Source organism: Cupressus sempervirens, chromosome 11 (assembly GCF_028749045.1).
Source record: "Cupressus sempervirens isolate cs-2001-9-10 chromosome 11, ASM2874904v1, whole genome shotgun sequence".
Lineage (NCBI taxonomy): Eukaryota > Viridiplantae > Streptophyta > Pinopsida > Cupressales > Cupressaceae > Cupressus > Cupressus sempervirens.
The window spans coordinates 654,895,559-654,922,513 of record NC_143128.1 but is presented as its reverse complement, the minus strand read 5'-3'; the positions used below and the strand labels follow the sequence as shown (position 1 = coordinate 654,922,513).

Genomic DNA, 26,955 nt, shown 5'->3' with positions numbered 1-26,955 from the left:
CTTTGATTCAATTACTTTCACACAGACCTAAAAAATGGAATGATGTTGCAAATTGTTTGACCAAATATACAAGGTTGGAATATAGTAGATAATGATAGGACTATCTAGTGTGCTTTCTTCTAAGTACTTTTATTTGTTTCTCTTTGATCATTGCATAAATTTGTATCCCTTTAATTCTCACATAGCTAATATTATGAATTGTAGAGTTCTCGTATAATTAATAATATAATGATGGAAAGGAGGAATTGATCGTCTTTGCTATATACTTTAGTTAACACAACAGACAATTTTGCTAAACAAGACCGATAAAAACTAACGAAGCCCGATGTTTTTCAACCACTGGTCTGAGGATTGTAGATATACTCCATGTGCAATATCTTTTGGGAAGGCAATACCAGGCTAGCAGCTTGTCAAACTTATTGTTTTTTTAGTAATTTAGGAAGTGGTCCTCCATGCAATTACTAGTAACGTGGGTTTGAAATCGAGCGAGGATATAAATATTATAGTTGTATGCTATGTTCTTGGACGGCCATTTTAACAGATGCTCTCGGGAATTGTTTCAGACCATTGAAGTTTTTCAACTGGTCGGTTTGAAATTTTTAATTCGTTTCAAGCCTGCGGAACAAAGATTCCACAATATGCCTTCGATCTGTGGTAATTATATTTTTCCATAGCTAATTTGTCCCTTCCCTCCCTCGATTCATACACTTTGTGCGAAGATTAATGGAGATGAACGACTCGGAGTTATTCCCTTCACCTATTGTCGACAATGCCGATGATATTTGTGCCTATAATGCTCAATATATGAGTAGAAGCTTTCCGAAGTTTTACGATCCGACCCTGAAAAAATCCCCCAATCGATCTTCCTTATCATGGAATCCTCTTAAAATCTCTGGTTTGGTGGATTATGAAACTCCAAAGATTCATTACAAATTTATTGAATCTGATCCTAAGTTCGGAAAAGCTAAAATGACCAGTAAAAATAGCGCGCGCAAATTTACAGAAAAGCAAAGGCGAGAAGACATGAAATCGCTTTATTCTTCATTGAGATCTTTGCTGCCAGAGGAATATGTAATGGTTTGATCTTTATCATCTTGCTCATAGCTAGGGTTTCATGCTTACAGACAGTTCGTTAACATTCGGGTAACTTACAGTATTGATGTTTGTGCAGGTGAAATGTTCATATGCAGAGCAACTTTTAGGAACCGCAAACTACATCAAAGATCTGCAGGAAAAAGTTAAGAAGGCTACACAAGTTAGAGATGAGACCTGCCGGAAAAATATTTGCGAGGATTTTTCACTTTCTGTCGTATCACAGACTTTCCCGACCGTTAAAATAAACTCCATTGGTTCATGTATTGAGGTATCAACATTTAATTGCAGGATAGCATTGTCAAATCTTCTGCTTGTAATCGAAAACAATGACCTTGATGTCATTAGTGCTTCTTCTTGTTTCATGAATCGCAAAGTCGTTCACACCATCCATGCCAAGGTATTTGCTGTAACTTACCTGCTCTGTTGTTATCGATTTCGTGATGAAATAAGTCAATCGAAATATTCTAGATATTTGCAAAAGGGGCTAAAACAGAGTATCGTTCAATATGACAGGTTTCAGATCTAAATAACTTTGACAAGGGAATTCTGTATTGCCAGATCTCGAATTTGATAGGCAGTTTGAGATAAAAAAATTGATGCTTTGGCCCAGGAAAGTGAAGGATAATTATAGAGATCTGGTAACCTATCTTTCTTATTCTCTGCCATTGTATTATTTTTCAAAGGGAAATCCATCAATAGGTAAACATTTCAAAAAGATTTTCGATGCTGGTTTGTTTTATATCCGAAGAATATTAAAAGGTCCTTTTGTTCAAAAAGATGAAACTGCTCCCGCTCTTCTGGATCTGATAAGAGCTGCAAGGTTATGATAATTGCAAAAAAAACACAAATTCAGGAAAAGATATAAATATATCCATTAGCTCTTCAACAGGCAGAGACTTTTCTAGATTTTAAGAAATTGTTGCACTCGGGATTTTCGAAATAGATTGTTCATTTCCTTTCAATGGAAGGTTTTTCTCTGCGCACTTAATTATTTGCTCATTCCAATGGCTTTGCAGATATTTTCATGGCTAAAACATTAACAGTTAATGGTTCTGTCTTCTGGATAGAACATTTAGCCCTTTTATGTCTCTGGGCATCATATGGTTGTTTGTTTAAGGAATTGATATGCATATTACTATCAGACTGTAGTGGATTTGCTCTTTGGGAATAAATGCTGGACTTATTATTGCAGTGCAAGAAAATATAATTTTATTTGGGAACGACAACATCTAGATGTGCTTGTAGTTGTGTGAAAATAAGAACTTTTTTTCTGAAATGAATTCAAAATCTATTAAAGCAAATTTTGTTTTTCATTAGTCAATTGCACATGTACTAGTAGCTTATCATTTTTAGTTTTTCACTGGCGATTGACTCATTTGTGCAGTAGCCGTTCAGGCAAACTTCGCGCACCTAGAACTCATAATCCCTACCTCAAAATTTGCCATTTTTTTTGGTGAACCTTCGTAGGTATCTGAAGAGCTTAAAGCTAAGGTTTAGGTATTTGTGCATTTACGGAGCTCTCCGTTGTAGTCATAGAGTGCAAAGTGGTTGAAAAGTGTCATTTCAAAATGTTCACCCAGAGCTTGTTATATTCACCCCCCACTAGCCGCTCACCAAAAAAAAAGTACTTTTTGTACAGATGGACCAATCAGCATCCAAGAAACCTAAGGAATATGGGCAAACATGGGATGTTATCATTCCCTAAGCAGAATATGCTTACTATAACAATAAGAATAGAAGCATAGGCAAATGCCCATTTGAAATTGTGTATGGGATGCATCCAAGGGGTATATTTGAGTTGAAAAATCTTCAAGGCATGGAATATAGAAGTGGACATGCTGAAGACTTCACTCAAACTATGAAGGAAATCTAGGAGCAGGTAAAGAAGACCATCCAAGATAGCACACAAAAGTTGAAAGTGAAGGGAGATGAAAGGAGAAGAGACATTCAATTTTCTATTGGATATTATGTTATAGTGCACTTGAAAAAGTCAAGATTGTAGAAAGGTGTGCCAACTAAATTGTAGATGTGGGACCTTGTAAAATCATAGAAAAATATGGAGCTAATGCATGTAAGGTTGATTTTTCCATTAGATTTGGGCATCTCTCCTATTTTCAATGTGCAAGACTTGGTTGAATTCAAAGGTCCATTGCCTAAGATTGCTCACAACAGTCGAGGAGTTAGTGCTGATTTGGAACCTATAGTGGTGCCTTCACCTAGCAAGTTGGAAGTTGAACAAGTGTTGGACTCAAGAGTCAAGAAGGCCACTAGGCATAAGGTGTACATGGAACACCTCATCAAGTGGAGACACAAGCTAAATTTAGAGGCAACTTGGATTTTTGAGGCAGACTTCAAGAAGGTGGGCATCTCCAAAGATCTATTGTCCATAGGAGTGACAATTTTTCTTTGTGGAAGAGTATGATGTAGGGGAACCTAGGTAGGGCTCATGGAAGACATAGGGCTCCTAAGTTATTTTGGCTTGTAGTGGTGCTAGCCACACCACTAGGATAATAAAGGGACTAACTTAGTCCTATGTTAAGTTGTGTGGAGTGTAGGAAGTCTTATTAGACCTTAGTTGTACGAATTGTCATTTTTAGGTCTAATAGGCTAAGTGTGGGTTTTTGAGGGTAGAATGGCCACATAATGGTTTAAGGTCCTTTTTACATGTTTTAGGTCCCTTTTAGGCTTTTGGTAGAGTTTGGTAGCCTTTGGGATAGGTTTGAGTACACCATTCAAAATGTTGTAAAACTTGTTCAAAAGTTGTCAATATTATCATTGACAACATTGGCAACTTTTTGTTGGATTAGAGAAACTTTGTATATGAGGCTTGATAACTATCTAAAATAGTTAGTGCTGGATTTTGGACAAGTATTTAAGGCCATTCTCGACCCGATCAAGGTTTTAGAAAGTAGTTTTGGTTTTATATGTACGGGCTGAAACAACGCAATAACGATGCTAGTTCTTGTTTTCTAAGTATTTTGGCTTTTTATTGGATTGAATGAAGTGTTATAACTAGTAGAAATGTTAGTTTAGTTCCTTCCTAGATTCTATTTGGTGTTAGATTGCAGTTTTGTAGTTTTTTAGTTGGTACTTTAAATTATTTTGTTTCTTGCCAGTCTGCTATCTTGAATCGGGCATTTGGCCAAGATGGAGTCATAGTGCCTCTTTCCACCATATGATCTGTATGGGATTTTGGGATTAGAATAATGACTTCATGTACATATTGTATAGTGAAGGAGGGGCCATAGGAAGCATAGATGTTGTTTTTATGGTGATGCCCTAGGCGAGCCATAGTTGCATGGCTAGGGATCATAGTGGATTTCAGAGGTGTTAGGAGGGGTTGAAAGCATTGATAGCTTCAATAAGATCTTGGAGTGGGATAGAAGCATGTGTGTTGAAGCTCCAACTACAATGGAAGGTAATGGTGAAGGATCCACAATGGGGAAAACTTCCTTCTTGTTAGACATACTTCATGCCTTGTAAACCCTAATTTTTAGTCATCATTAGAGGCCATACTATACCGACTAGTTGGGAACCCAAGCCCACCAAAATATTTGAGTTCTCTAAAAATGACGTCTAGATCAAGGATTAGTTCACCCCCTTGTTAAGGATTTTTGCAAGTTATTCAAGATTTTCATCAGTTTGAGGGCTAATTGCTTGTAGCCCTGTTGCAAGCATTTTTATGTGGTTCTTGGAACTCAATTAAGGTTTCAATACCAATTGTGGTTGTAAGTCTTGAAGAGGATCCCAGTGCCTTCTTAGATGGTCATGTTGGATACAATTGTTAATTTTGTATTGTCTTTGATGTTACACAAATGTCATATCAGTCATCAGATAGAGTCTACCGAGCTCAGATGATCAGCAAAGCAATTTATAGTGTCTACTAAATGTTCCTGAACATTACACAATAAAGTCAGTTCTTACTGAGCTCACTCGGGCATCAAAGGATTTTGTAGCAGAAAGTTAGTGTTAACTGAGCTCCCAAGGTTAACGAAGAAAAGTTAATGTTTACCGAGCTCACTCAGGCATCAAAGAATTGTGTAGCAAAAAGTTAGTGTTAACCAAGCTCCCAAGGTTAACAAAGAAAAATTAATGTCTACTGAGCTCACTCGGTCATCAAAGGAAATGTGGAAAAAAGTTAGCTTCTACCAAGCTCACAAGAACAACAAAGGAAGGTCAGTGCTAACCGAGTTCACTCAGTCTCCAAAAGATTTTTGCAGGGTTTGCAGAGTTTATCAAGATTCACTTGGTTAACACTAGAAAACCATTCTAGAGCAGTGGTTATTGAGCTGGGTCGGCCAATGAAGGATTTTATTGTTTTAATATTAAGTTCAATTGTTTCATGCAATAAGTGTAGCTGACTGATGTAATGATTTTTTCAGCTGTTGTAACTTATATTTGAGCCAACTTGATAATCTGAAAGGTATATTTATAGGTGTTCAAGTTGTGAATTTAAGTGTGAACATGAATATATGGATGAGGATGGAATAAGCGAATATTGAGCAAATTTTGATGAAGGATTAGATATCTTGTTGGAGCTACAAAGTTGTATTCGATCAGTAAGGATCTAGTGAAGCCGAACAAAGATTTTTAATCAGCAAAAGATAAGTTGCATATCATTCAGGTCACCTCATTGTTGCTTTCTAATCATTGTAATAGTGAATCTAGAATCTCTTTACAGAGTTGGTTTAACAACCATTTTGTAAATCCTCTAACAAGGTGATAATTCAGTTGAATTGTTCTAAAGACCTCTAACCAGGCCACTCCTAATAGGGTGATTAAATCCTCTAACAAGGTCACACCTAACAATGTGTATTTGTAACCTTTAATAAGGTTGGCTCCTAATAGACCTCAATTCAGAAGAGTGAAAATTGGTGACTAGTTACTTGGTGGTTTTTCTCATATTGGGTTTCCACATTAAATCTGGTGTCTTGTGTGTTCATTTATTTTAACCTTTGCAAGCATAATAATAACTATGAATGCTAGATGATCAGTAATTAGTTAATCTACCGAGTTACAGTATTCCTGCACTGTTTACGGAGTATCAACAGTAAGTAAAGACATCTAAGGGATTTTTGGAATTGTTTTCGTGGTAATTGATTCACCCCTCCCCTCTCAGTTACTTCATCTATATTTCCAACAGGTCATTCATTCATTTGGAGTGATAGTTAAGATGTTGGGGCAGATTGTGGAGTTGGTGAAGAGGAAGCAATAAGGGCTAATCAAGCCTAGGAAGTGGTGAAAGAGTTGTTGTTCTAGGGTAAAAGCACAAAGGTCTATGCCACCCTTTTACAAAGAAAAAGGCTAACAAAAGTATAACTGTTCACCTTGAATGACATAAAAATGGTATTATTATTGAGAATTTGAAAATCAAGTAAATTAATGAAATGTGTGGAAATGAAGGAAGTTTAGGACTATAATTTTTTATAATTATTTGGAATAAGAATTGATATATTTTTCTATTTTTTGAAGATAACTTTTTAGTTGTTGGAAAATGCTAAAAATTAGGGGTCTAGATCCCACCACAAAAGTAAAAGGAAATAAACTTATTTCTCTTTGATCTTAGATTATGTTATAGATACCATATGTAGCTAGAACAATTTTTTTAAAAATGGCTTTAGACCTATATTTTCTCTTTTATAACGATTCAAATTTCAACTCACCTGAAATCAATAGTTTTTATCTCCCACCACATTTTTCAAAATAAATCTCTTCCAACCAAAATAAAAAATATACATTCTTGAAGAAGACTCTCTCCTCTAGAACATCATATAAGTTTTTAATTCTTTTGATATGATTTAATATTTTTTCTTTCCCAAAATTGACATCTTCTCGAGTGTTAAAATACATACTTGTAGAATTTTTAAATTACAATATACTATATTTAATTAAAACACTATGAAATCTATATGAGAATATTATTGACTTTTGAGCTTTGTAAAATGGTGTTTATATTTTATTAAAAAAAATTCATAAAAAATAGTAAGATTTTTTGAAACATCAGTTTTTTGGAATAATTTTTTAATTTTTTTTGTAATTGGATACAAAATATTATAAAATATGCATTTAATAGACATTTCCAATTGGAAAAGTGTAAGACCATAAATAACTTAGCTAGAATAACTTTATCAAGATCATAGGTTTGAAAAAAAATGATTTTTAGATAGAAATACATAAATTTAGTCGTTCTGATAAGTCAGCCTAAAAGGTGACACAACTTTGTACTTTTACCCTCTACCTAATTGATGTTCACTAGTTGAATGGACTAGGGCATCATAGATAGGATCGTAAGGAGAGTAGGGTAGTAAGAAACCTTATTAAGTCAAGAGAAGGACCTAAGGAGACCCTAGAAGAAGTTGGGCTAGGAGCAAGACTAGTGGTTACATCAAAGACACCACCAATGCTATTTCTATGCTTAATTTCTATTAAAAGGCGATGTAACAGATTTCCAATTACAACATTCATAAAGTTTTAAAGCTAGAAAGAAAATTAAGCGCGGAGTTGTTCAAGAGATTTGAGTTGTAGAAGAAGTGTTTGAAGAAATTGAAAGAAGAGAAAAATGGCACAAGAAGAGGACAAGGTGATAGCACAAGTCAACATAGAAGAAGTTGTTCAAGATGTTGAGCAATCTAAGATAAAGTTACCAAGTTTATATGTAGAGGAGTGGGTTTACTTCCTACTAGGATCATCAAATGCCTAGATAGTAAATTGTCATCTATTCAAAGATACATATAGTTTTTGCAGAGATGCAACAATGCTAGAAACTAATGACAATGAGTTATTCTGGTATTTTTACAATAATAGGTTGGACAATCCACCAATTTGAAATCCTAGGAATAGAAACTTAGTAAATTTAATCATGTTAGAGGTGATAGTTGATGTAGATTTGCTAAAGGCCTTGATAAAGGCATATAATCTTACAACTCATGGATTCCACAAGAAGGATATGAGTCTAATGTGCACCTTGGATGGGGAGACCTTCATAGAAGTCTTCAAAGTGGGAGGACCTATAGACAAGATCATTGAACAAGAGAAGATAGATGAAGCTTTTAAAACTTGGAAAAGTTTCTTCACTAGAAGGGTTATGCAAAGACAACATATAAGAGGTGCATCATAATATAGGGTATGATTTTGTGACCATATTACAAATGTTATGTACAATGCAATTACTGTTGCTCAGAGGAGAGAGATGGGGAATTTCAAATTCCACCATTATTCATTATTGATACATATTATTCTTTATAAGACTAGAGGGCACATTAGTCTTGATTTCATTGAAGGGATAAAGGAGAATGGGGACTGCAGAATTCTTTTGGTAGTTAATAATGATGAATAGGGAGTACCTAGTATCTACAATAAAAAAGAGATCCTCTGCATGTAGAAATATCAAAATATGGGATTTGTTCATTGAGAAGGATGATACTAAAGAGATAGATGAATTTATGATTGAATTCTTATTGCCCTCAACCTCTGCTAGGACCTATGATCCTAATGAACTTGTTAGGCATGCCCTCAAAAAAGATGAGAAAGTCCACTCTGCCAAATAGTAAGTCCTATTGGGAAGAGGATGTGATCATGAACTACTTGGAAATAGAGGACTCCAAAGATAGAACATTGTGATGGAGGGAAATCATGACAATAGAAGAAGAGATAAAAATAATAGATCCCTCCTTTAAAGGATTCTACCATGAGGATAGGTATCTTGATAGGTATAATAAGTGCAACAACAATTATGATGCTATAATGTCTCAAATAACTCCTAAAATAAGAGATAGATCATCACTTGAATCTCCAAAGCATGATGATCCCATTGAAATTAATGATGATGACAATTAGCTAGAGAGTCAACATTGACCCAAGGTGGTAGAAAAAAATAGAAGATGATTGATATCCCAAATAGAGAAAGGAAGAAGGCACTGAAAATTCTTCCTAGGGAGACACAATATTTTCAATATATAAGGGAAAACCTATTAACAAGGTATGCCACACAAAATGAGTGAATCCCCAATAAGTTTGAACTTGAGGCAAGGATGTTAGATGAAAGAATAATCCAAGATCAAGAATTTATGAAGGATGACGACTTCATGAATTCTGAGGAATTTAAATCATTGTTGTTTAAGATCAAACAAAATGAAGTCACTATGCAGTTACAACCATGAGACTCCAAGAAAAAGTTGATGAATTGGTACAAAAGTTGCAAGAATATGATACAAATAGTGGGACTCTCACTATTGATGAGGCTAGAGAGCTAGTGCAAAGAAGTGGGATCTTTCTCTTCCCTAGATGGGAGCTCAGTTCATCCTTCATGCCAGACCAAATAAGAAGACAAAGCAAATCTATTTCATTTGAGGAGACCAATGTTCTCGGGGAATTACAGGGGTCTAGCTTTAATGTTGACTCCAAAATAATGGCAATTTGGAGCATGACCTTTGAATATAATAAGCCAACTTTGGTGGAGTTTAGAGACTCTCCGTAAGGCAATGTGATATTCTAGAATGTCACATAAACATCAAGTGGCTAGATTCACAACATGATGAACACTATTTTAGTCATGAGAAAGAGTAAAATGGATATGCTTGACAAACAGTCATATCAAACATATGGTATATCTATTGACACAAGGGAAAAGCACAAGGAAGAACTAAGAAAGACTTATGTACTAGAGAAAATGATGGCTACTCTCAAAAATAATGTGAGAACTTTGAAGAATGCAACTAGGTCTATTACAAAGATCAAAGATCAAGAAATCCAAACAAATGTTGATTCAACAACTATGGGTATGGATCCATAGATGGAAGTATAGGAGATATAAGTACGAAAAGAAATAGAAATTAAAATAATGGATAGTATGCTCTCTCATAAAATAAATGTTCTCAAATAAGGCTTCCAGAATCTCCACAACAACTACATTGCATTATAGGGAGCATAATATTAGTATACAAAGGCACTGCCCATTCTTTCTCCCTTGTTCAGTAAGTGGGCCCCCTACATTCCATTTTTTGATAAGTTGGTCCCAATTTTGGCCCGAAAAAAAGAATTACCTAAAGAGATCATCATCTCCACCAAAAAAATGATAAATAGAGTAAAAGAATTAAATGATTTCTTTTTTGGTAAGTTTCAATTAATAATAAATAAAATGAAGATCATTGCCAATGGTACACCTAGCTTCATATATAAAATTGTATATGACAAAAATAAGCTTAGGAAATGACAAGAATGGTCAGATTCTTTTAACAACCATTTGAATCATGAAAGATTTTTTGCCTACAAAAATGGAGAAACTGACATAGCAATAGTTTTTGATATTGTTCATCTTCTATATAAGCTAGGGGCAAACATCAATAAAACAGTTGTCGAGGTTAGAGCTCTAACTTATGTTAAATGGAATAAGTTCCTAAATGAACCAAATATAGTTAGAGGAGCCACCTAGCTAGATGAAGAATCAAATATTACCATCTGATAGGTTATACTGATATAAAGGAAATTCCATCTAGAGATAGGGATTGAGCATGACAAGGAAAAGGCAAAGAACATGAAGAGGGAGGAAAAATATCTGATAGAGATACCTTATCTTTGTGATTCACTTGCTGTAGGTATACTCTCATTACAAATTACAAAGTTGATCCTGAACATCTAGATTGATAGATGTTGAAATTTTGGCTATCTCCAACATTCTTTTTGTAACTGTTTTTTCTCATGTGAAAAAGTTGTTGTATCTTGTTTTTGAACATGTGTCCTCCCATTTGAATCTTGTTGCAATCCTTGTTTCTATAAAGAGTATTTCCAAGATGTGGATTAGGATCTGAGTTTCATTTTTCTGAGCTCAGTCTTTTTCATTCTTGAGTTGGTCCAAATATACTATATATGCCTTTTTGAAAAGATAAAATGAAAAAAGAAGTTAAAAAGTGCTCATCTATATGAGTTGTTTTCTGATTAGAAGTTTCATGTAATTGTATATTTCAAAGAAATTAATACAAAGATGTAGATAGTTGGCTATTCATTTTTAGATCTTGTCTCTTCCTTTGTCTCCATTTAATAATATGAGATTTAATAAGTAAATCTCATTAAATTTTAGTTCTAATTTGTTCTGAATTATATTTCAATTTACTTTTCCTATAATCTAATGGGTAATGTAAATTCTTAATGTAAATTAGAATAATTCTTTGATTTTCATTGAAGATTTTGATAAGAATGAGATCTAAAAATGAATATTGATATTCTTACCACAAAGTGTTAAGATAGATTTGATAAATAGATATCAAATTCTTATGAAATTAAATGCCTAATGGATAAGGCACTAGCCATCCATCAAAGTTGATCTAGTTTGGAATGTCTCTATAGTATAAATAATTTATAAATCAAACCTTTTATTTTTTACTATTGTAGATTTGAAAAGTAAGTCTGTACTTGATTCATGGAGTTCTAGGATTTGATAGAATAGCTATTTATCATCTCTTTTGTAGTCCTAGAATTAGAAGAATTAAGGAAATCATTTGTTAGTTTAGAATTCATCACATCCATATTTGATACAAAGCTATCCTCATAGTCCTATAGGCATTATGTCTTTAGAACTAATCCTCCACCATCAACCTATCTTTTCAATTTAGTCAACGTCTTTAGATCCTCAGATAATATGTGCATTATGGAGATCATAAAAATAACCTCATAGCTTACATCCACCATCATACCATATTTTTTCATCCCCTATCTAGGTTATAGTGTCATTTTATGCCACCAACCATATGTCTCAAAAAAAACAAAGGAAAAGAAAGAAAACTATTCCATATCCTCTTAGCACAAGAACTAGTGCACGAATTAATTCTAAGAATGCCAAAAACATGCCGGACCCAACATCTCAAGATGTAGAACCTTACACTAAAAACATCCTGAGTTCACATCATATGACATCTTCCATAGAGGCATTCATGGATCACCTTGAGAATGCAATATTTGTTAGTGCCATTATTGAGTAGAATAAAGATACTATCATGGAGAATTTGCAAAGATAAAATATTGGAGGTTTTGACTTAAGGTGAATGTCACCATCTAGCACTATCATAGATCTCAATCATTTATTTTTTAAAATATCAACACCATGTGAACCCATAGATCTAGAACATGTGAAAATTCACACTATTACAGTCACTGATTAATAATATCATATTGTAAAAGATTTTTAAACTACTAAAAATAAATTTCCAACTAATATTAAAAAATAACACAACTACAACTTCACCAATAAAATATGGAAAGAAATTCACAACATAGAGAACATAATATTTTTGGACAAATCATCCCTAGAAAAATTCCTAAGGGAAAACTAGTTTTGCAGATGAAAAATATATTAACTTTAGCAAATCAAGAGATACAAAATTCCTTGCCTCTTACTAACAAAATTTAGACAACCTCCTAATTTCTCCTTCTAATTTCCCCACTGCTATCCCCAATGCTATCATTGCACTCTTGATAACACTGCAAGACTATTTTCTATAACTACAAACTCATTTGCTAATACTGCAAATGCTTTTACAACTCCTTGTGTTCCTCTATTAAGCTCTATTCTCCAAATGCCTCCCTTGACCCCCTTTAATACTATCTAACCAAGAGGTTTCTAGTTGCTTCTTGATTAAGACAACCTAACCAAGAAGTTTCTAGTTGCTTCTTGATAACAACCTAACCAAGAAGTTTCTAGTTTCATCTCGATTAAAACAACCTAACCAATAGGTTACTAGTTGCTTCTAGAAGGAGTCAACTAGTTAATAAATATTTGTTTTAACTCTAACAATTATTTTCCAATTAATCACATATGGATGAAAATTTTTCCAAGCTACCTAAAACTAGCACTCCCTCTTAGCAAGGAAGCTATTCTGCATGACACCTAACTTATCTCTGAAGAAGATGAATCTAGCCTTCCCTAATGCCTTAGTCATAATGTCTTCTACCTACTCCTCTGTAGACATGTATAGTATCTAAAAAACCCTAGGTTGTACACAATCTCTGATGAAGTGATATCTAATGTCTATATGTTTAGACCTATCATGAAAAACTAGATTCTTAGACAACTTGATGCAACTCTGATTGTTGCAATCTATCACAGTAGTCTCTCAACCTTCTAACCAAACAAGGCTACTAACAAATTCCAAATCCATACAAATTCACATATCACCATGCTAGCTATTATGTATTCTTATTCTACTAAACTCAGAGCCACACACTTTTTCTTCTTTTTGAACCAAGATACAACTCCTAATCGCAAACTAAAACAACACCCTAAAGTGCTCCTTTTATTTGTTGTACTTCCTACCCAATCTGCATTAGTATAGTCCATCAATTTAATATCTTCACCTTGGATATATTTGATCCATACTAAACTATACCATGCAAGTAACACAATACATGCTTCACCACTGTCCAATGCATTCTCTTTGGTTCAGCTATGAACTAACTAAGAGAGTTTACTACAAATGCAATATCTGGCCTAATGTTGACCAAATACACAAGTGAACCAAAAAACTATCTATATAAGGTGGGATCGACATCCTTCTCCTTAGATGTATCTACCTTCCTTGAATTCATGATCATGGGTGTAAACATGGCTTTGTAATTCTTCATCATGAATCTCTTCAGTATTTCAATGCAATATTTCCCTTGACCAAGGAAAATCTCTCCATCTATCTACCACACCTCCATACCTAGAAAGTAGTGCATAAGTCCTAAGTCCTTCATCTCAAACTCTTCTGCAAGGTCCCTCTTATAGTCTTCTATGAGCCCTAGTGAACCTATAAGAAACAAGTCATCCACATAAAGAACAAGAATGAGAATCTCACCACCAACCACCAAGTTGTAGAGGTTAGCATCCGCTTTACTCTTCAAAAAGCCCATTTCTTGCAAGTATGTGTCAATGCAGTCATACCACACTTTGGGAGCCTTCTTGAGTCTGTACAATGCTCTCTTCAATCTACACATGTGGATCTCTTTACTATGTGCTACAAAGCCTTCTGGTTGCTCTATGTATATCTCCTCCTTTAACTCACCATTAAGGAATACTGTCTTGACATTAATTTCATGGATTTTCCATCCCATCTATGCTGCAAATGAGATCATAGCTTGTCTAGAAGTATACCTAGCCACTAGAGAAAATGTCTCCTTGTAGTCTATTCCCTCTTTCTAAGAGAACCCCTTGGCCATGAACCTTGCCTTGTATTTCTCGATGCTACCATCTGCACTGTGCTTTATCTTATAGATCTCCTCAACCATAGCATCCAGTCACACCCAATGCTCTACAACCTCCTTATAGATGGAAGCCTCACTATCTACCAACTGACTAACTAATGCCACATAGTCATTAAACTTGGCTAGTTGTCTCTATTGTCTAGTACTTTTCCTAGGAGCTCCCACAAACTCTTGAGTATCCCTTTTTGTCTCTTGAACCTTGCGGTTCCTACTGCCAACTATAGAGGATGAAATATCAACCTCTAAGTCTTCTAGATGCATTTCTCATTGCACCTGTGTATCCATTCTCTATGAAACTTCACCACCTAAACCTACACTTGTACTGATAACTCTACTTGTTCTTTGCTACCCTTGAATAGGTTTTGGAGATTTTGTTGGCTGCTCACTCTGATCATCTGCTAGAAAATATCTTAACATTCTAAATGCCTTGTCCTCCATGAACTTGAAATCACATCTGGCAATAATTCTTCTAGTCTTGGGGATTAAAATCCTATATGCTTTTGAGGTTTTATTGTACTCAACAAAGTACCCCATTTGTGTATTCTAATCTAACTTGGTACGTGTATCACTTGGAATAGTACAATATGCCATACTCTCAAATATTTTGAAGTGACTAACATTAGGCTTCTTACCTATGAAAGCTTCCTTTGGTGTCATCTTCCCTAGTGCCTTATTTTGAACCTTGTCCTGAATGTAGACTGCTATACTACATACCTCTGCCCATAAGTAGTGGGGCATATCTTGGTCATGTAGTATGACTCTTGCTGCCTCTAATATAGAATGGTTCTTCCTCTTAGAAAATCCACTCTATTATTGATTGTAAGGAACAATCCACTGTCTCTTAATTCCTTCCTTGGTACAAAATTCCTGGAAGTATTTCCTTTGTACTCGCATCCCTTGTTTGATCGAACAACCTTTATCTTATTTCTTGTTGAGTTCTCTACTATAGCCTTGAACTCATGGAACCAACTAAAAACCTCATCCTTGGTCTTCAAGAAGTATATCTAGGTCTTCTTGGAGAAATCATCAATAAAAGTAACATAATACTCATATCCTCTAATAGAATTTATTGGCATTGTAAAACATATAGCTGAATGTACTAGATCAAGAACACCTTTAGATCTAGTGTCACTCCTTAGAAAAGATGCTTTTGTAAACCTCCCCAACACACATCTCTTACATACATCATCATGCTTAGTGCTCACCTCTGGAACACTTGTCACCATCTCACAAAGAAATTTGAGTCCCCCATGATGAATATGGCCCATTTTCCTATGCCATAGCTCTCCAAGACATCTTGGATTATAGCCACTCATGAGTGCCTTAGGAGTGTCAAATTGCAACCCATAAAGGTGACCATTCCTAATTCCAATAGTTATGGATGATTTCTAATCCTTGTACTTAATCAACACATGTGTCCCCCTAAAGAGTACATCATATCCCCTAAATTAAAGAATAGATATGGAAATAAAATTCCTACCTAATCTTGGCACATGAAACACATCATGAACTGGAATTATCTTTCCATTCTCCCTCTAAAACTAAACAATCCCTTTCCCAACTGGGTTAAGTTTGGACAAGTTTCCCGTAGAAATCTAGATATTGGTGTTCTCCTCCTTATAACTAGATAAGTACTCTCTAACTCCCATCATATGAAATGACATCCCACTATCTTTATACTAGATAGTGTATGAGGTTGAGCTCACCATACAAGCTTTAAGTGCAAACTCATCTTCCATTCCATTGGAGAGTTCTTCTACACTTGCTGGAGCTGCCACCTACTTCTTTTCCTTCTTCCTTTCTTGGAAATCACTAACATTCTGACCATACTTGTGACATCCAAATCACTTGACCTTAGAAAGATCCAATTTCTTCTTCTCACTTTGTGAATTTGATTGTTTGCTAGACCCCTTCTTTGCTTTCCCTTTCCCTGCTAGGTAAACATTCTCCTATTCCACCTCACTTTTCTGACTCTTGTTGGCCCCATTGGCAAGATTTAGTCTAAACTCCTCTTGAGTGAAATCAGTCCATAGTTGATCCCAACTTGGTAAGGTATCTTTTCCACTAACAACTTGAACAAAGACACTCCATTGTTTAGCGAACCCATCGGTGGCTATTCTCACTAGCTCATCATCACTGGGACTATCTCCAACAATTGCTAACTCATCCTTTACAAGTCTAAGCCTAGTGAGGTAACTTGTAACATCTTCTCCTTGGTTCATCTAGATATTCTTCAACTTCTCTCTAAGAATCATCTTCCTATTGGTGGTAGCATTTTGGTATAGATTCAAAATGGCATCCCACATCTTCTTCACTGTATCTAGCTCTGAGATATGTGGAACAATATGATCCTCGACACCATCAAGGATAATCCTCCATGCCTTGGCATTATCCTTCTTATATGCTGCAAGTTGTGTCATATCCATTGGTATAACTAAAATACTGGTAACATAATCCTTGATACCATTCTCTTCCAACAATAAAGAAATTTTGGCCTTCCAGATACCAAAATTTGATGCACCATCCAATCTGTCTTGATCTCTCAAACCAATTGAAGCCATCTTAAGGGATTAAAGCAATAATAAATCTAAAGAGATCAAAATTTCTTTCCTCAGGAAAAATTCTTCTACCCTCAACACTACTCTGATACCATATGAAAATTAACACTATTGTAGTCACTAATTATTAATCTCCTATCATAAATGATTATTAAACTAATAAAAATAAATTCTTAGCTAATATCCAAAAATAACACAACTAAAACTTCACCAATAAAATATGGAAAAAAATTCACAACATAGAGAACAAAATATTTTTGGACAAATTGTCCTTGGAAAAACCCCTAAGGGAAAACAAGTTTTGCATACGAAAAATATATTAACTTCAACAAATCAAGATATACAAAATTCCTTGCCTATCACTAGAAAAATTCAAACAACCTCCTAATTTCTCCTACTAATATTCCCCACTGCTATCCCCAACCCTATCATTGCACTCTTGCTAACACTATAAGACTAATTTCTATCACTGCAAACTCATTTGCTAACACTACAAATGCTTCTACAACTCGTTGTGTTCCTTTGTTTTGTTCTATTTTTCCAAATGTCTACCTTGATCCCCTTTTATACTATCTAACCAAGAGGTTTCTAGTTGCTTCTTGATGAAGACAACCTAACGAAGAAGTTTCTAGTTGCTTCTTGATAACAACCTAACCAAAAAATTTCTAGTTGCTTCTCGATTAAAACAACCTAACCATTAGGTTACTAGTTGCTTCTAGAAGGAGTCAATTAATTATCAAATATTTGTTGTAACTCTAACAATTATTTGCCAATTAATCACATATGGATGAATAGCTATCCAAGCTACCTAAAACTAATAGAAGAACCTAAAAACAAAAGTCAACCATTGCTATAGCTTATTATAGACCCATTTATCACATCTACCCAAATCAATGCTCCCATTCCCCAAAATAACTCATCTCCCATTGCACAATCTTTATTCTATACAATGTCAAGACCAACCACCATATCACAACTTACATCTACTAGTATCTATGTCACTACTATTGTTGTCACACAACTAATATCCATGACGTTGAACATTTTAGTGCCTACCATCACCCAAGCATTTGGCCAAAACACAATAATCTAGAAAACTCCAACTACACCCATCATTCCATCTACTAGAAATACCACCTCCATATCTTAGTAAGGTTCATAATTTTTACCCCAATACACTACAGAGATTCCATCTATAGGGCTCATTACTCAAACCACACCACCACCTATTACTACCACCAATACACTTGCACAAAATTTGAGCATGTCCACATCATTTCCATTCTCATCATGGGGATTAGGCCAATAAAAAATGAAGGCTAAAAGAATCCCTACTTTCACCCCCACTACACCAACTCCATCACAAATAAATATTCAACCACCTTCACCATTACCTACAAGTGTACCTCCACCTATTAGCAACTAGTTCACAATGCCACCACTTGGGAATAGGTGTAATAGTGACCAATCCTACCAGTGGGAGATGGGATGACTCCCATTATCAACTAATTTACACCACCCAACACCTATGTATCTCATTATACCAACATACCAACATCATATAGTGAGAAAATAGTAGTTGCTCAAACCAATATGCAACCTCTATATTAAAATTATATGCCATTTATTCCAATGCAAAATTATCCATCTACACAACACTCACCCATTTCCTTGGTACTATAATATGTGCAAATTCCACCCTCATGACAACTGTACATCCCAAGGTATCCACAACCAACACCAAATAATTTCCAAGAATTAGGGAAATCTTCATCTTAGCCACCACAATTCATACATCAAAATCCAAAATATTCACCCACTCCATCAGATCCATATCATATACTAGGGTCACTTAGAATGAGGCATTTACCAGATCACCTATAAATCTAGAGTGGCAAGAAATGAGAAAATCCTTTAAGGAAATTGAAGTAAGAAATGAACCTAAGACTTTTAAATTTGATATTGGATGCCTCTATTCATTTGACAGATCTATCACAATTGTACCCTTCCCCAATAATTTTGAGACACCCAAGTTTGAAAAATCTAGGGGGAAGGGAGATCTAGTTACAAACATTAGATAGTTCTTCATGCATTATTAGGAAGTAGCATAGAATTACATATTCCTCATGAATCTATTCCCTAAAAGTCTTGGGTATCCTTCTCTAGAATTGTTCTATTGTATACATTATGGGACTGTAAATACCTTTATTGAGCTTTCTTAGACATTTGTAACACAATAGTCTTACCTAGTTGAGATAGAGTTATTAGTGGTGGACCTAGTCCACACCAAAAAGGAGGCTGGTGGAATCCTTTATGACTTCTTATAGAGGTTGAAAAACCTCACAACTAGAGTATTGTACAACCTATCTGAAAAATAATTTGTTAAAATGTTCATCAACAATACACATCCTAAACTTTCACATCCCATATGCATGAACTATTTGCAAACATACAAGGATGTTACACTAAAAGTTATGGAACTAGAGAAAGGATTGATTAATGATAAGGTCATGAAACTATTCAAAGTGAACACTCATGATCATAGTCATCCCATTGATGAAACTACTAATACAAAGCACATTCATTTGCTATCCATCTCTTAGAATCCACCAAACACTACTTATTAGAAATAATAGTCTTACCAACAACAAACCTATCATCAATAACAACAATCCTACTAGCCACAAAAAGGCCATCAACAATAAGAAACATATCAATTATAAGGGTACAAAAAAAATACATGAGTATACCAACAATAAGCTCACAAATTTTTTATAAACACTATATATGTCACACTAGGACAATGATCACATGTCAAGAATGATCCTAAGTGAGTTTTTAGTCCTCTTGGTGAAGCTCTTGGCATTGTATTTGATATAATGGTAAAGAATGATCTATTTTTTTCTCATGTACACAACAAATGGATGACATAACACCTAAGCCACCTTGGTAAAAAGTAAATTTAAAGACTACATCCATGAGCTCATTGATCATAAATAAATCATAGTAAGAGGGAATACACAGATGTCCCCAAATGCAAAACTACATATCTACCAAAATTATTTCCCACCCCATAAAACAACATGGGAAAGGAACATGTCAACAAAAACAACACCTACAATAACAACAAAAAAACCATTAATAATGACATTATCAAGCACAAGAAAGGTGACCTTTGGGACAAAAAAAAATACAATGCATGTTACATCGACTATGACAATTTGATCAGTTATATATCCAAGGAGGAACATTCAATCAATGTCATACATGTCAAATGCATTGAGCACTAATGTGCTATTACAACTATACATGGTCAAGTAGATATTATAGTATCAACTATGAATGCTACCTCATGAGCTCAAGGTCCATCTACACCTACTACCTCAGAAGCCCAATATCATATCTTGGAATACCTTGGAAACATACCAACTCAAATCTCCTAGATCTTCTTTGCACAAGCCCACTCCATCAAGAGATCATAAATACCACCCTCTATTAGTCTTGTATCCCCAAAGACATAAATTCCATTGATTGAGAAACCTTGTGGGATACCTCTCTATACAATATACACTATCTTTAAAGCCATTTTATATCCCATAGTTTAGCCATATCACATCCTCCCACTTTTCATAGTCATCATGGTGTCCAAATTTTTTATCAAAAGAGTTTTGATAAACAATGGTTCATCCCTAAACTTATGTACTTTAAAATCCATTAAATAGATAGGGTATAAAGATGTTGATATCATGGATGAGGTGATCATAATCAAGGCATAAGATAACCTTGAATGAACATCCAAAGGAACCATCTTGTTTCCTATCAAAGTTGGTTCAATTATTTAGGAAATAATGTATTATATGCTTAATCTGAACCTATCATTTAACGTCCTCCTAGGCTAACCCTATATTCATCTAATGAAGGTCATTCCATCTACATATCAGTGCATCAAATTTTTGCATCAAGGCAATGTGTTATCCATCCATGTTTATTCAAATCCCTTTTCCTACTTGGATGTAGTAGAAGAATCCTATAACAATCATTATCCTAGACTTGAAATTGGAACTTCTATGGCTATCTCTTCCAACACTTGTCATGATCTATATACAATCCTCACCTCCACTTTATCCATTGTTAGGATCAACCACTAATATTATTTTGTGTATAGCCTTACATATTCATTTGTAGTTGGTTCCTTGTCCCTTTATCCACATACACAAGGGTTCCCATTGCATCAAGGAAAAAAGAAGAACCCCACCCCTCAACTGAAAAGAGTTGGAAAGTGTATGTTTATCTACAAAAACATATTAAATGGGAAAGAAATGACACCAGACATAAGAACCTAATTATACAAAGAACCTCCTCCAAAGGCACAAGGTCTTTTGAATTATCTAAAAGACATATACACCCATTCATATAAACCTACAACAAAAAAATGAGACTATCAAGGAGGTGGCCTATACCAAAAATAAATAGGAATCACACAACCTATAAAAGCATATTAAAATGTAGAGAATAAAGGCCTTGGTTTTGGACTATTTACAACTAGGGACATTACTAAGAATGGCCACACATTCCTTAGTATCCATAAGAAACATGTAGAAGTTGAAGACATCCCAGAAGTAGTAGAAAAGAGAGCCTATAGTGATACCCCTAATGACATCTTCGTAGGAGACTCTATGCTATGCACACTATCCACTACCCTCATTAACCTCACACTAACACATCTTAAACTCATTGATTAGAGCCAACCAAGCATGATCCATCTTGACAAATTTCTAAGAGAGACCACAAACTTGATCTATAAGGTTTCTTTGGGGAGGAGGAAATATCTAGTTACAAAAATGACAATAAAAGAAGAAATTATAAAAACAAGAAAATTAAGGGGTCCCTTGGTGAAAAATCCCTTGGAGCACCACTCAACTCAATCAAAAAAGAAATTGAAATAAAGAACGTATCTGATGGTGGAAACCTTGTAGAGGAACTTGAAGATGGAGATTTCATCCTTCCCTTATAGGATAATGGACCATAAGTTTCACCTATCATCATTGAAGAAAAAAATTTAGTTAACATGTTGGGCTGAATTTTCACCTTGTTTTGAATCCTAAAAACTCAGTGTGAAAATCTAGTTTTCTTTTGTATAGTTATAGTTTGAAAATTTGATGTGAAAAGTTACCCTAGAAAAACCCTAGCTCATAATCCATTTCCTTGTTTTGATTAGAAACCCTCCTCATTTTTTTTATAAAATGTATTTTCACTCTTTTAAAAGACTTCAAAAATTCTCAAATTGTAGACATGTGAACAAGGTGATTGCATGATCATTACATGTTTTTTCTCTTAACATCATTATGGTGCAACTATGCGAAATAGTTAGAAAGATATTTTATCACTTGGTTGAAATGATTTGTGGAAAAAGGTCATACTAGATAGTGAATGAGAAAAAAAAGCTAAGAAAACAATAGTTGTGGGGTCATATAGCCAAATTTGATGTATGATTTTCAAGTTGTGACCACACAAAAATAGGTTATCTCTTAGTCATAACTCTCATATTATTTCAAATTTTTGACATGTGGTGGAATCTGAGAAGAGTTTATTTGTCATGATAGTCAATTATGGTACTATTGTGTGACCAAAGTTAAAAGGTTCCAATCATTGTTTCACTACTTCAAATTCAAAATTTCAAGATAGTGGAGTGACTCAGTGACTAGCTATGAATTACATGGTCAGAGGATCAGAGAACTAACATAAGATAGGATTTGTGACTGGATGACATAGTAAAGTATTGTTCAATTGTGCAGACACACAGTTAGAAAGAACATGATAAACTTAAGAAATGACCTGGCAATGCTATTAAGAAGAAAATAAAAAGTTTTTAGTTGTGTAGTCATGTAGTTAAGAGGTGAAGGGTTAAATGAAGCCATGACCTAGCAAAAATTTTTGTAACCTCTGAAGGATCATTTGATCATAAAGTCACACACTTGAAGCTTAAAGTTGAATAGAAGGTTGTGACTAAGCAAAAAAATTTAGAAATAGTAACTTTTCAAGTAATAAAATGGTTGTGCATGTAAAGTAATAAAAGGGATTATGGGGAGTGATCAAGTGATCACTTAAGCTTAAAAGGTTTTGCATGGTCGCAAGCCTTATGAGTTAAAAACAAAACTGAGCTATGGCTATGCAACGTGGTCAAAAGGATGTGAAGATTTATATGATCACCCAGCCACAAGGTTAAGTGCATAAAGTAGAAAGGAAGCTACACAAAAGCAACAAGGATTTCAAGGCAGTGATTGTTGGGTCGCAAGCAAAAGCATAAAAGGGTAAGTGAGCCTCATGGAGCCCTGCGTAGTTAAGCAGTTTGTAGTGTTTATGATGGAGACACAACCAAAGACTAGAATGAACACATAGGAAAGGGGAAATATTAGTATTAATGAAAAATTCCTTGTGGGCTTACAATAGCATGATTCTGGAGAAAGAAATCCTCTGCATAGTACCTTCTCTCTAACTCCACTACGAATTGCCTTTACAATGCCAAAGTGTTCTTAAATAAGCCCCAAATGGTTTAGGGGTAGGAATACATTCTATAATATGCTAGTTGGAATCCATCACCAAAATAGAAGGTTCCAAAAGTCACGTTAGAAGTCAGTGTAAAATTAGAAGAATCCAGAAATGGTAGTCCAACTTCTGGGAGGCATAACTTTTGAACCGAGACTCTGATTGACGAACCGTTTACATTTTTGAAAAGCTCTTGAAGCGCTCTATAGCCCTATTGACCAGATATGCTCATCCCCCATTTTTTGGCCCTATTCAAGGCCGTTTGGTGCCTCAAATATAACTTTGAAGCACTGTTAGGAGGTCTCCAAGAAATTTAAAACTATAATAACTTTCTAACCATAAAGCCTTTTGACCTGATTCTTTTTTTGGAGCTCTTTAAATTACAAGTATAATCATCCATCCAAGTTAAATCTTCTAACTCATCATAATTTTGGCTCAATTACAAAATAACTTATTTTCTACATTTACACATATCCCAAGGTGCTTAAAAATTCTAACCTAGAAATCTAATAGTTGGACTGTGAGAGTTGGAACCTTTATTTGAGCCAAATGGGTATCCAAAAATGAAAACACATTAAACATAAACTATCTCTAAGAATTTTTTTTTTGGGTGATACAGGATTGCCCTTACACCACTAGATGCTCCTGCATCAGTTTACATTGTTGCAACATAAAATTTTAATGGTAAAGTGGATATTCAGCATCGTGATTACCAAGAAGGAAATGTACTATCTTGAAAAGCACAAAATGTATTTTGAAAGCTGGCAGTACAAGCACTATAAACCTAGATTGTGATGTTTTTTTAGATTTTGAGAATTCTCATGCATGTTGACTTAAAGACACCATTAATGCTATAGTTTTTTCTCAATTTATATTAAAAAGTTGATACAATGGATTTCTAATTGCAACATTCATAGAATTCAAAGAAAAGGAGATTGAGCATGAAGTTTTTTTTTAGAGTTTTTAGATTTTGTAGTTGTAAAGAGATTATTTGAAGAAGTTAAATTAAGAGAAGATGACACAAGAAGAGATAAGGATGATTTCTCAAGTAAACATGGAAGAGGGTAGTCAGGGTGCCAAGAAACCTAAAATTAAATTAGCTAGCTTGTATGCTAAGGAAAGGGTTTATTTCTTACGAGGATCCTCATATGCACAGACGATGAAATCCCACATTTCCAAGGATACATACAACTTTTGTAAAGATGACACTATACCAAAAATGAATGGAAACAAGTTGTTCTAGTATTTCTACAATAATAGATTTTAGAAGCCACTAATCTGCAACCCATGGATCAGGAACTTGGTGAAATTAATCATGCTAGAAGTAATAGTTGATGTGGATATAGTGAAAGGTTTGATAAAGTCCTATAATACTACTACCCATGGATTTCATAGGAAAGATATAAGTATACTGTGAAAGTTGGATAAAGAAACTTTCATTGAAGTCTTCAACCTTGGAGGATCAATGACAAGGTGCATTGAGTAGGGTAAAATGAATGAGACTTTAAAAAATAAGAAATTTTTTTTTGTGGGAAGGTTATGTGAAGGCATATCCCTAGGGACAAAAAGGAGAATGATGAGCTACCAAAGAATGTAGGATATTTCATTCCTTTGGAGTTCTTTAGTAGATACTTCTAGTATACTATGTTTGGAGAGAACAAGGTAATTAGACCAGATGGAACAATGAATATCCTGGCTATATCTACATAATGGCCCTAGACATCCAGGAATTACACCACAATGTCGGGTATGACTTTATGACACACATAATCGATGTGATGCACAATGAAATTATTTTTGCTCAAAGGGGAGAGATAGGGAACTTCAAGTTCCACCACTATTCATTGTTGATGCACATTATCCCTTACAAGAACACGTGGCACATCATTCCTAATTTCATTGAAGATACTAAGGAGAATGGAATTTTTTTCCTATGCAGCTATGATTTTATTGAAGATACTGAGGAGAATGGAATTTTTTTCATACCCCTACTCCTATGATGTTTCTTTTTACAATGATTTTATTTTTCCTATTTCAAATTGCACCATCTTAAAATGGAAGCACTTCCATGTTAAGAGTGTTTAGCCCTTTGAGTAAGTGGTTTGGGGTCATGCCAAGAACCTTGAATGGGTTTTTACATGGATCTAATAGTTTTCCCCCTGTTTTGCTTCTCTCTCTCTATCTCTATGTTTCCAACCTATTTTTGACAACTTTCTTTGTGAAACTGAGGACTTTGACTTTCTGGGTCAAAGATGACCTTTTACGTGAAGGTCAACCTCGAACCTAACCTAGGTCATAGATGACCTCAGCCTTGACTTAGGGAAGGGTTGAACTTGTCCTAGACCCTAGGTCCAATTTTTAGTTTCTAGAGGTTTTGGGTTTCATGCTTTGGAAAGTTTCATTTTCCTACTTTTGGGTCAGCTATTTTGGGTTTTAGAATAGTACACTCTTAAATTACATTTAATCTAAGTCCATTTATAGGGGTTAAGGTTAATTGGGATTTAATTCTCCCAAGTTGATCCTCTCTAAGAGTTTGTACTCTAGATCTCTATATAAGGAAGCCTTCTTCCCCTCATTTTGACATTAACAATCCACTTTCTTTCTATGAACCATCTGCAGACTATGAGAAAATTTATGAGTGCCTACCTATTTTTAATAAGGAGATATTTCAAATCATTCTATCATTCAAGTATTCAAGTTTTCCATTGAAGATCAGGGATTGATGCATTGAAGCCTCTGAAGGGAATGGGTTTAAGCATTCAAGATTCATTATTCAAACCCTAGATCTAGCCATCACGGTGGTGTGATCTTCCTTCAAGATCCTTTGTTCATCTTCAAGACCAATTCATTATTCTAACAAGGAGGATTCTAACAATACAATCATGGAGGTTTTGATTTACATTGGTTAATGTTATGTTCAAGCTTCCATATAAACATACTTGTTTACATTTCAAATACAATTGCATATCTATTGAATATCATAGCTTCATTATTATATTTACTTCTACCACTTGCTAGCATTTCTTATTTCAATTCCATTATTCTAGGGTTTGACCAAGGCAAACCTCTCATTCAAATTAAAAAAACCCCTTTTCTTCCAAATACAGGTGTGGAACAATGAATTAAAGAGCAGATTTGGATACCCTTTTCATTGAACTTGTAGGATCAACAGACATAAATTTCATCAGAGTGGTGCAAGTCAAGGTCATATTTTCATGGTACAATTGTGCCCTAAGGTAAGATTGTGTCATACTATCAAGGTCAAGGTCAACCTCGCTTCATAAGGACAAATTTTTTTTGGGTTTTCTCTATCTCAACATTTCTAGTCCAAAAGAAGTTGTCAAGATCCCCAAAACTATACATATACACTAGAAATCAACATTTTCTTGATTATTCTACTTTAGGTTAGTATTTTTCTTTTATCTATATCAAGATTTAAGCATATGCTTCTCAAATAGGAAGACCATAGGACCTCCTTCCTCCCTATTCTCCATTACATGATCCATTTGTGCATTGATCACTT

General features: G+C 34.7%; 1 protein-coding gene across 2 annotated transcripts; it reads left to right on the top strand.

The window, feature by feature from the left end:
* Positions 1 to 291: 291 nt before the first annotated feature.
* LOC149531476 (transcription factor bHLH118-like) lies at positions 292 to 2,092 on the top strand. Of its 2 annotated transcripts, XM_089810604.1 has the most exons (3): positions 292 to 1,071; positions 1,172 to 1,492; positions 1,609 to 2,092. In XM_089810604.1, exons 1-3 carry the CDS (start codon positions 724 to 726, stop codon positions 1,681 to 1,683), a joined length of 744 nt encoding a protein of 247 aa, XP_089666730.1. In that variant the 5' UTR covers positions 292 to 723; the 3' UTR covers positions 1,684 to 2,092. The 2 variants fall into 2 exon arrangements, with proteins under 2 accessions (XP_089666730.1, XP_089666729.1); XM_089810603.1 differs by having other exon boundaries at positions 342 to 1,071; positions 1,172 to 1,929.
* The last annotated feature ends 24,863 nt before the right edge of the window (positions 2,093 to 26,955 follow it).